This window comes from Homalodisca vitripennis, chromosome 2 (genome assembly GCF_021130785.1).
Source record: "Homalodisca vitripennis isolate AUS2020 chromosome 2, UT_GWSS_2.1, whole genome shotgun sequence".
Taxonomy (NCBI): Eukaryota; Metazoa; Arthropoda; class Insecta; order Hemiptera; family Cicadellidae; genus Homalodisca; species Homalodisca vitripennis.
The window spans coordinates 73,272,427-73,285,159 of NC_060208.1; the positions used below are offsets into that span (position 1 = coordinate 73,272,427).

The 12,733-nt window shown below is 31.8% G+C and overlaps 1 protein-coding gene across 1 annotated transcript in view; it reads right to left on the minus strand.

Moving 5' to 3' along the window:
* LOC124354169 (dual specificity protein phosphatase 22-B-like) overlaps positions 1 to 12,733 on the minus strand; it is a 185,208-nt gene that overhangs the window by 84,189 nt on the left and 88,286 nt on the right. Inside the window, exon 2 of the mRNA XM_046804429.1 lies at positions 2,371 to 2,487. Coding sequence (XP_046660385.1) covers positions 2,371 to 2,487 — 117 coding nt within the window. The remainder of the gene's footprint in view (positions 1 to 2,370; positions 2,488 to 12,733) is intronic.

A 12,733-nucleotide genomic window follows, 5' to 3' on the forward strand; every position in this document is an offset into this window, starting at 1 on the left:
CTTTATTTCTACAAAGGCAAGAGTGAGTTTTGTGACGGTGCATGACCACCTATGGAATCTGGCCGAGTGTCATCGAATCCTCTTACTTAGTATGCTGACATGATTTATCTTTCATTTGCCAGCAGTATGTAAAAATGTTGTTCTTTTTTTCTGTCCGTAGGACATATTGAGAATAAAATGAGTTATAGACTTAACATTTTTCATGCTAGGTCAGCAAATTCTGGACAGGTGGTATGGCGTACTCCTACCTTTTTGAACTAGAATGTCAGGAGATTCGGATAAACGTCATTCCATTCTGTCGAAACCTCAAATTAAAAATGCTAGAATTAACCAGGTTTGACTGTATATGTCAACATTTGGTATTTACTAGGAACTTTAACCCTCAGCTGTGCAATGGCACAAAGTTAAAAGTTTGCACCGAATTATCATACAGGCCACCATATTCACTGGCTGTGGAACAGGTAAAGCTGTATTAATACGCTGTATGACCAGGAATCCTGTAGATTATCAGTTTCAAATTAAAAGTCTCTGCAGTCATGTCCAACTCTGTCTGTACATAACAATAAAAAGAGCTCAAGGGGAATCGTTTAACATAGCAGAAGTGCATTTCAAACGTGTCTCTGTTTCTCCCACGAACGTGCTCCGCTCTTGAATAAGCTCTTCTGACAGTCTGATGATTCTGCAAGGCGGAGGGTCACTCAAAAATATCGTGCACAGGTACGTTTTAAGACGATAAACTTAAAAATAGTAACGGCTGTAATCATATTACAGCATTCAGTACATATAACAAACTAATTGTAACATGTTTATGTTTTGATCCCGTAGCAAAGCACGGGTATTTAGCTAGTAGTTTTATAAAAAATAAACCCTTCTTTAACACATAAACTAAAAGAATTAATTTATATAGATATTAGAGAATTCCCAACTTTGTAATACCATCCCTACAACAAGAACTGTTTAACTGTTTTCCAAACCCCCGAAGACTACCTTAAGGTTTGAACAGCATTTTGAAGTGCCTATAACTATTCCATACATACATAAATTAGATGTACTTATTGGAATTGTAGCCTTGAGTGGAGATTTGTAACTATGGTCGATTTGAGAAATCTGAAATAGATGCGTGTTTTTTTTTTTAACAAAGAACTGATATTTATACATAGATTGAAAATTTATGTAGCTGTATTATGAAATATAGCTTACAACGTGCCAAACGCCAATTGCGCCAACGTGGAATGTGAAAATGTTTTCGAACAGCCTTTTTGCTAGAAACGTGGTAGAGATTTTTTCTTAGTGTTATTGTGTTTCCTTTTCATACACCTTTAAACGGACATGATCACAAATAGGAGTTGCAAATTGAAAATTTATAGTTACCCCGTTCTTCCCCCCCTTGAAAAGGGAGGAATTTGTTTACTCTCCAAATAATCCAGAAAAGTATTTTAATAAGTATGGTGAAAGTTGTACATCGATATCTGAATCTGTTTGGAATACATTCAGGCGCGTCTGCACTTAAATTAGATGCTATATAAAGAGCTAAACATATCTCCAAATAAGCATCTCTTTCCTTTCAAACTTTTGCGCCTGTTTTACATTATGAGTGGAAATGATGTTGATGTAGAAATATCATTATACGTTTACATGTAAATATACACGTTATAATACAAATAGACTGTTTATTGCAATCTAATAAAATTTTGTTAGTCACTAAAAGTATATTTTTAAACGTTAAGTACCTCTAAATCTTTATTACCTAATTACGCATTGGAACCATATTATACCTCACAAAAGTCACCATCATAATACATAAGCTTATGTGTTCATTAAGACTTGTAGAGCTGTTTCGTTCTGATATGTTATCAAACCTATACATTGTAAAGTAATTTTAGACCACACCAGAAGTCTTATCTCCGTAGTTATTAACTTGTATATAGGCGAGTTTCCTTGTAGTTATAGGCACATTGTCGGAACATTTCAGCCGGCATTATTCATCTATTTACCATGTTCATCATAGGACTGGACTAACATTAATTACATTTTGTTTGTAAACATTATAAATACCTACCAATATTACTAAAAGCTGTGGTTAGGCATCATTCCTAGTTTTGTAGAAATGTGAACAGCTGTGGAATAAATCATTATTTCATTAAAAATAATCTATTTATTAGTTCGTTAAATCATACAAAATGTCTATACTTTAAATTTCTATTACTTTATGAGTGGAATTCAATAATATAGAATAATTTTGAAATGCGAATAATTTTTAAAACCAGAGTAGAATGTATTTTTTTATTATTAATGAATGTTAAGAAGCTTTTTTATTTCCTTTTTACTTGAAAATGTCCACATTTCTGTTTGCTTCTGTTTATTACTTACCGAGTGCAGTTTGCGGGCGGCGTCATGGATAGCGACGATGTGCGTGATGTTGAAGCGGTCGAGCTGCGACGCGTCTTTGGAGTCACGATAGTTGCCTACGTACAGCCCGGGCAGCACCTGGACAGAACATAGTTTATAATCTAATATAAGGATTTATCTAAATACTTATTAGACAACTTTTTTTATTGCGGAAATTTCGTATCTTACTCGGCAAATTAAAATGGAAAAGAAAGACAAATAAACAATGCCGAATAATGCAAAAAAAATGTTTTATAAAATATTCATAATATACATACGTTGATTATATACAGTGTTAAAAAACTCCCACGTGTGCTTGATAATTCCTGATTACAGGTAAAGCAATAAAACTAGGTACATCATTACTGCACCTATAACAATTGCGCTGGTTTAAAGTTTAAAACATTTACAATATAGGTCCTTTTCTAGATGGTTTAGTATTCTTGTCTTAGTACAACACTTAGTAAATTAATACTGGACTTAAGATATTGTTTTAAGGTAGTTATTGATTCTTCGTATCAAATAAAGATTGGTCTACAAGGAGTTCGGAAAAAATAAGTGTAAGAATAGCTCAAGATTATATATGAATTTATGGATATGTTTATGGTATTTAGATAGTATTTACATTTGAAATTTTAATAGTTCATAAAGTGGTTTACGAGCGCCATATTACAATCAATTTATATATAACCTAGCGATACGGTCCGGCTTCACTCAGGTCCAATATATATATTCAATCATAAACAATAATTTATTTTTATCTTCACAATTTTGATCAGTTGAAAAACAAAATGGTTTTTACATTTACAAACTTAACCAATATATTTTTTCGTTACAAAAAAGAAAACACATTAGGTAACTACTATTTTACGAAATGCATACCTAGTAATTTTTTAAGACGCCATATGGAAAGTTTATATTTACTTAAACCTTTTTTAACTTATTTTCAGAAAAATATGTTTACGATTATTTGTTATCGCCTCAAAACAAAAATTCTACTTTATGACAATGACCCGACAACTTTTAGAAATCTACGTATATAGTCCAGCCAACCAATCTAGAAAATCAACCAATGTAGGTAGGTACCAAACAAGAAAGCCGAAAAAAAAAGAACGAGCCAAATTGAACGCAAAATAGAAAACCAAATCGAAAACTAAACTCGATTAAAAATCTTATTTTCTATGAACACTATCAACCACACCAACGCCAAAACAATAGAAATAAGCACAGTCATGTACAGGTACATGGAACGGAAAAAACATAACTCCAAGTGCCATGTAGCTTAGTACTGTACAAATCATCGCAGCAAATGAGGCTGGCGCGTCTCGAACTTTTGCTATTTACGCAAGAGTTGACACGCAGAGTACCGCGTGATAATGCGTGGAGGTGCGGGATCACGCGACATGTATGTATGCGTGCGGCGAATACGCATTTTTAATCCCACAATAAAATAACAATAACTGCTAAATTAAAGTATCTAAAAGTATACTAAGGTAATAACTCTACTAATCGGTTTTACTTAACTTTAGTTAAAGATAGTCAATCTTGGATTTCGTTATTATACTTCGCATTGAAGTCTGGTATGATGCCGTGTCATAAGTCACGCAACCAAGACACGCGGACTTAAAACGTAATACCTATATACCAAAATATTGATCGTAATTATTTGTTTGATGAGTAATTTGACCTAATATATGTGTATCCTAATACATTTGTATGGATACTTTCATTGAAAAAATAGGTTCGGAAATGCTAATAAAAATGTAAACTGTAAAAAGAAATGTGATTTGTTGTGAAAAAGGATGGGGTTTATTTTTTGGATATATCTTTAAAATGCACCACGTACTTTTTTTGTAGGACTTTTTGAATTGTGAAAATCCGCAGTACAATTATTTTTTTAGTAAGTTTAGTAAGTATTAACAACGAACGCGCTCAAAATAATTTTAGATTTTTTGCATTAAACAAACTTTTCTCTGACTTTCTATGACTAAAATATTTAATTATCCTACCTAGGAACCTGCTCTGTTCATAAAGAAGACAACAGTAAAAACATTCCTGAAAATCCATTGAACAGTTTATAAAATACCGATGCACAAACACATCAACACAAAAAGCGACTCTTGTGCGCGCGTGCGTGAGGTTATGCAATATAACGCGAGCTTGTGAACACGTTAACTGCGGTTATTTTTAAAATAAAATACTAATGCAGTACTTTCACAAAGCTTGGATTGCCAGTCTGTATTAATAATTTTAAGATGGTGGTCATTCGAATTCGAACAAAAGTTGTAACCGAACTAATTTCCCAATATAAACCCAAAACAATAAATAATAAAAAAATTAATAACAAAACAACTTTTCATCCTTATCATTTTTTTTATATCTCTAAGGATTCAAAATTTAGAAAAGGAAAGTTAATTAAATGCAATTATTGTGCACTTTTGCGCAAAATAACATTTACAATAATGATTGTTTCTTCCAGTTTTTTAAAAAAATATGGAAGTGATGGAATATGGAAGTAGTTTTTAAAGGATTTAGATTAAACTCAGTATAGAGGCAAGATTAGACGTTATCTTGATATTCAAGTAGACAGTCATAACCAATACAGCGTTGCAAGATGTCGGTCATTCCCACTTTTTAAACATTGTTATCTCGGATTTTTCATAAACTACATAAAAGTATGAAACATCTATTACAATTTTAAAGCAAAATGAATTGTTTTCTTACTTTTTGATAACTTTTGAGGTGGTTGATAACTTTTGATAACAAGATGGTGGCCGTTTACAGTTATAGAAGTATAAAATTGTAATATATTAAAAGTGAATACGTTTCACAGAAATAATTTCGGAATAATTTTTTACTAGATAAAGTATTACGTTTTAACAAAAATATTTTGTATACAAATTTGTCCTTGTAAGTTTTTAAGAGACTATGGAGAATCTAAATGTTGAAAGTGTTACGATTATATTAAAATGCAAACGCTAAGAAAAATTGCTCCATCAGTCTTTCTTACGCAAATTAAAAACTACAATGATGCATCTAGTTTGGAAATTAGATATGGCAGCCACCTGTAAATCTTTTCCTTTCCTTTGAATGATTCTGAGAGGATGATTTTATTTAATTTTCCTACATTTCAAGCTATATCCCTTTGATGTTATCTAGCAGGGGAATATTGACTGATCTGACCCTGTCTGGATAACAAGTAGTGTATTATAAAATTACTAGCTGTTTATCTTACGGCATTCGAAAGCGGGGTTTTAAAATCATTCCACTAGCCTACTTTGTCAAAGCACTTATGATGTAATAGGATGGTCCTCTATGAATTATTTTTCAAACAGTAAGTAGGTATACGATCAGTGTTCATATTATTCGGTGTTCATACTTAAACGATCAGAGGTTGAGGGGGAAAATAACTCTTATATATCAAATTTGGCTTGTATAGGCGCATTTTCTGGTTGTAATTAATTATATTTCGCGATACCACAAACCGTGTTTGCCTCATTGCCCTAATGAAGAAAATGATATCCATAAGTCTAAAAAAAATTGCTCTACTTAAAAATAAACTACTTATATTCCAGCTCTTGTAATCTATTTTCGGTGTAATATATTTCCAGCGCCATAGTTCAGTTTCTCATTCCCGACGAAGGAAATATTTACGAAGGACTCAATACCTTGTATAAATTAGGCTATTAGCCACTTATACAAATTTAATAAATGTAAACAAAAGTCATTTGACAGGTATTTGGTCTTTCGATCATATGTTAATTTGGTTATTTAAACGCATATGTGACAGATACGGCCAAATAACAAGTATAATTGAATCGTAATAAGTAAGGGCTCTGTGGAGGTGTAATGGTTATGCACATTTCACCGGCAAGTGAGAGATCCGGGGTTCGAGTCCCGGCGAAGCAAGTACTTTTTGTGATTTAATGTTTATTGAAAATTAAATTAGGCTATATTGCCACTTATACACATTTTAATAAATGGTAAACAAAAGTCATTTGACAGGTATTTTGGTCTTCCGATCACAATGTTAGTTTGGTTATTTAAAACGCATATGTGACAGATACAATTTAACCAAATACAACCAAATACAATTTAATAGAATCGTAAAAAGTAATTACGGTTATATTAAAAATGGAAACGCTTGAGAGTAATGCTCCATCAGTTCTTAATGCAAATTATTTAAAAAAACATAAAATATATATATATATATATATATATAATATATATATATATAATATATATATATATATATCTTCCACCTAACTCAGTTCACAAAGTTCACTGCGGAGTACTTAGATTTTTTGCATTTAATATTTTATAAAAGTCACCATGTAACAATCATAATACATAACAACTTAATCGGATATTACTAACTTCAATACATTTTACGTACTTTAGTAAAATACAATAGTTTCTAAATTATGCTTCTGAGACCCGTCCGTTTGACTATTTCAAATAAAAGAATCCGATTTAAATAAACAATCTCCAAACTGGAGTTACTTCACAGCATCGGTGATAAACTTGTCCATTCCCTGACATATGGAAATTCAATCGCTTGGAATCAATGCGATATTGAATGTAATGCACTTATCATTGGATTTCCTGCAAATATATGCTGCTACCCTTTCTACAACCATTTTGTCTTATCCTCCAATTGTTCTTCTTGCGTTTCTTATACCTAAACTAAGAGTGTAATTTCAATTTCGTGAATGTTTTAGGGTAATGTCTGGTTAGAGCAGATCACTGACATTTTCGATTATGTAACTCTTGTTAAGGTGTCTAGTAAATAGGTAGTATAGGTGTCATGATTGTAGTGGTAAATGATTATAATTTGGCATTGATTTCAGGTGTATTGGTATCATTTCATATGAAGCTTTTTCTATAAATGTGTGCTAAAAAATTAAAAGTTTTAAGAGCAATTCTCTGTTGACTTCTTCCAACTTTCTTACTTTCATACAACACCTGTATTCTGTGTACGACATGGAAAGTTAAAATTAGAAATCTAAGGTTTAATGCATGAATATGAATACATATGAATTCAAACGGAACATTGTCATGCTTTTGTGTCATAAACACTATCACCATATTTTTAAATCTATATTTAGTAGAATTATATTGATTTAATTCGACGCTTATTTGAGCTAATACAAAGTTACAAATCAAGTACTTTTGTGTCATAAACACTATCACCATATTTCTAAATCTATATTTAGTAGAATTATATTGATTTAATTCGACGCTTATTTGAGCTAATGCAAAGTTACAAATCAAGTACTTTTGTGTCATAAACACTATCACCATATTTCTAAATCTATATTTAGTAGAATTATATTGATTTAATTCGACGCTTACTTTGAGCTAATGCAAAGTTACAAATCAAGTACTTTTGTGTCATAAACACTATCACCATATTTCTAAATCTATATTTAGTAGAATTATATTGATTTAATTCGACGCTTATTTGAGCTAATGCAAAGTTACAAATCAAGTACTTTTGTTTCATTAAACACTATCACCATATTTCTAAATCTATATTTAGTAGAATTATATTGATTTAATTCGACGCTTATTTGAGCTAATACAAAGTTACAAATCAAGTACTTTTGTGTCATAAACACTATCACCATATTTCTAAATCTATATTTAGTAGAATTATATTGATTTAATTCGACGCTTATTTGAGCTAATACAAAGTTACAAATCAAGTACTTTTGTGTCATAAACACTATCACCATATTTCTAAATCTATATTTAGTAGAATTATATTGATTTAATTCGACGCTTATTTGAGCTAATGCAAAGTTACAAATCAAGTACTTTTGTGTCATAAACACTATCACCATATTTCTAAATCTATATTTAGTAGAATTATATTGATTTAATTCGACGCTTATTTGAGCTAATACAAAGTTACAAATCAAGTACTTTTGTTTCATTAAACATGTAATTGAGTTAGTGTTGCAATGTATATGAAAGATAGGTTTCAAATTTCAAAACGAACCCTAAAAACTTTTCTTTCGATTGAAAGACAATAACAATTATTTTTATAGAATTGTGGTGCAAAACAGTTAGTTTGTACTATTAATAGCTTTAATTCTCCAACTGGCACATAAAACTCATTGTGATGGATGCCATATTACAACAAACTTTCTATCTCATGCTAATCTTTAAAAATTTGCAAATAACTTTTTCATACAACAAAATTATTAGATTATAACTAATAATTGAAATTTATTTTTTATTATACTATTCATAAACCAAATCACTGATGGTTTCAGTATTATGTATAATTAGAAGCAGGCAGGTGTTGAGAAAGCATAATGATAGGTAACTGAATATTTTTGATGCAACTGCTTCATAATATAGTTTGTAAAAACGTTGTTTTATTCATAATCAGAAATCCATTTACATGTTATACTTTTTTCTTTCTTTTTTTAAATAAAGGAGAAGCCGATCTCCTTTTATGCCTTATTCTGCCCGTCCTCATGGGCTACTAACCTGTGTGAGGATCTTTCGATACAGTACAAGGTCGATGGTACTGATAAAAAGTGCAACCTAGACTAACTCAGACTCAAAGTCCGTCTTAGACCATTCGGCCATCGGCACTCCCATTTTATGTTCTTAAAGCTATTTTAACACAATGTAAACGTTATCAAATCACTCCTACATGTCTCCATGCACACTTTCAGTTAGTGGCTGAAATTTACTGTTTGGACTGATGTATCTTTATTTAACCGTAAAAAGAAGAAAATATATCTTTTTATAAGGGAAAATACGGTTTTAAGCTATCGTGAACGTATAAAAATGTTTCCTCAGCTGTATTTGGCAATTCCGACAGAATGTTCAACATCAACGCCACCGTTTCGTTAATCAAAACCCGTTGTAACGTGATGACAACTGTTGAAAACAGGTGGCAGGAGATAACATGGCGTCATTGCGCCTGCTGATAGCGGTTATGGCTGGACTAACGACAGTTGAATGTGACCAACGACCGACGAGCAACGACCAACGACCTACACAGGGCTGAGGAATGATACACGCAATATTCTCAAAATGAGAACACAATTTAGTAAAGTGGTTACTTTGCGTAACGTTTTTGCATAAAGTTTGTTTTCTATGGTCTCTACTAATATAACTGGATTGAAAGTTTGTATTTAACTTTCGTAACTTAAAGGGTAAAACTTAATATCACGAGGGAAATAAATGTTCAATTCTGTTAAATAATTAAAGTACCAAAATCGTCCTTCTTTAACAAATCTGGCATTGGATTTCACTGTTTTCCTTGCCATATAATACTAATAGTTTAGAATGTCAAAACTTTAACCGAGATTTCGGTTGCATTTTTATTAGAAATTGTAACGGAATCTTATTTTAAAGAGAAATTTTATACCAGAATAGTTGATGGCATTCGAAATAACTCAAAGTTTGTTATTGACGATGGAAGGTTTGAAACGATAATAGAATTCACAAACACACGAATTCACATTGTTCACATGTTAGCTAAAATCATATACTTAATAGTAACATTTTATAAATAAATTTTCTTTTCAAACAAATATTACACTTCATGATTGATTGAAATAAAATCTTAAAATAATTAAAAAAGCAACAAGTTTATTTGGATAGCTTTATAAAACACGTACGAGCCAAAATTTTATAGATATTATACCATCAACATAAACATATCCACTGAATTGTGATGTAAATTAAATTTTAGTTTTAAAAAAGATTAATTTCCAATCTTTTTTAAAAGATTATAATGCCTAGAGGCAGTTATAGTTTTTTCAGTTTTTGTGTAATTAATGAGATAAAGGAGCGTTTGTATTTATTATTATTCATTGAGCGGTTAGGTACTTTTTTTGCTTTCGGTAAACAGGCGAAATATTGGGAACTTTAGGAAGCCGCACTGATTAGTGAAAAACTAGGCACAACTAAATGCCAAACATTTTCAAAATCGGCTTTATGTATTTGACGTGTTTTGAAATTTCGCTGGCCATAAAATTATATTTATCTTAATAAAATTATGGACGTTACGTGATACAAGCAAGCTAGCGCGTGAATTTGAGTTTTGGAATCTATTATAAAAAATCAAAACATTCTATGTTGTCGTCTCCCGTTGAAATCCTTATCGTGATATATATATATATATATATATATATATATATATATATATATATATATACAAAATATATAAAAGTTTAATGGTGTAATTTTGTTATTTGTGTTGACTGTGTGAAAAATATGGGTAGGAAACAAAAAGTTTAAGGGAATTCCTCCGGCTATTTAATACAATAACACAGTGTTAACAAACAAAGATTGAGTGTAACCACCGTCATTCGTGTATGTGAGAATAATAAAAATTTTAAAGTTGAGATTACATAGAAAGATGAACAGTGGTGGATACGGAACAACTCTTTGCCCAGTGTGGGTGCGGAAATGCAGAAACAATAAGACCAGCTCAGGTTTGTTGAAAGAAACTGTAACAAAGGACGCTGGAGGGCACCACTTGCACTTATTAAGAGTTGCAGATTGTGTCCCAGCCCTGCGGTGCTCGTATTCTCGCCGTTTTCTAGCACTTAATGCGAACCGCTTGCGGTTACAATGGATTTCCGGTTGTTTATTACTATTGTTTTAAATCGCGCAGTAACATTTACAGATTAAACAATAAAGGGTTTTACATATTGTATTTACATTATTGTCACAAATAATTTGTCTCTGTTTTGCGATGAGTAATTCATGTTTGTAGCTAATTCTTTCAACAGTTGTTTCACTAAATTTGTGGATCAAACATCACCATCACCATTATTATGGGAAATATTTTTTTATTTTTGAATAAATATTGATTTTTATATTTGGTGGGGTCTAGAAAATTTTAAAAGTGTATTTTTTTAAACGCTATTGCACAAACAATTGAGGGGGGGTGTTACACCACGTTAGTTAAATTTCGGAAGATTGTCACAAATAATCTGTACATTGCAAATACAATCTTAAAAGGTTTAAAACTTTTTGCCTATATGTTTTTATAGTAACTCAAACAAGGAGGGTTCAATCCTAGCTGGTTTATACCTTCCAGTTGAACATACACTAGGTACAGAAAAATATCCAAAAGAGGTGTGTGACTAACACTCATGTCGAGATATTGGAGTCCAGGGGTAGGTCGATAGGTCTGGTCTATTGCATAGGATGACTGTTGGAGTTTGTGGGGCTCCCTGAATGTTAAAGGCAGTTACTGGCCTAAACATAAGGAGTGCTACCCTTGCCCGCCTTGACTGCAGAGGCTGGTACGTGGCTTCCCCTTCTTCCTTGGTCACATGACTGTGGTATAGTGCCAGCATCCTTCCTCATGGATCTCGACAGGAAACGATCCCCCCCCACCTTACCTATCCTGAATATCTCGTCACTCCAGGAGCAAGCACAAAGGCTCTTTTAAGATTAAGGTTAATGAGAGAGGTTTCACAGCTTCTTGTCCTAAGAGAACAAAATAAAACTTATACAACTGATAGACGAGGCAGTGAAAGGATGAACATGTCTAATGACCGGATATTATGTGTTGCAGAGTTATTACATGATTTGGTGTAAAACATTATTCGGGCACATAATAATAATAATTATTATTATTATAATAGTAATAATAAACTGAACAGAGTATCGAGGAATCTTACATAACATAAATAAAGAGTTATCGCTCAGAAGGAAGGACTACGCTTTCCTCCAAAATTAATAGGATTCTTTTATGAACCAAGTCTCAAGTCAAAAAGTCATCAAGAGTTATCAACACAGAAGTACGTACTGTCCCTTGACATTTTGACCTCAAAAACGATAGGATTATTCCTTGGAACATGTGGCAACCAACAAAACCAAGTACCTATTTGCAAGTGTTTAGTTTGTTTTAACTTTCTAACAAGAGTTACAAATCTCACAAAAGTGAGTAAACGGGCATATGCCCAGACAAGGGCACGATAATAAGAAGGCCCTTTTGGATACCTAATAAGTATAGTTCTATTGAAAGTTAATCCTGAAATCTCTATAAAATAAAATGAATTTCAAGTAAGAGGACACTTTATTTCATCATATTTATAATATTTTAACTTTAAGTATGAATTTGTAGAGAACAGGATGGATGGTTATTATACAAGGCATAACCAAACCTAATACTGGAGTCAATATTTAACTTATGAACTCCTTCTAGAGGTAAGATTGTAAAACGCTTTGATTCAACAGAAATGTAAATAAACGTTTAATCCCAGCGATATTCTATAACTTGTTCATGGGATGAATTACTAAAAACCCATTAAAAAATAATTAACTTCAACTACATATTACTGTATGTTAACAAAACTTT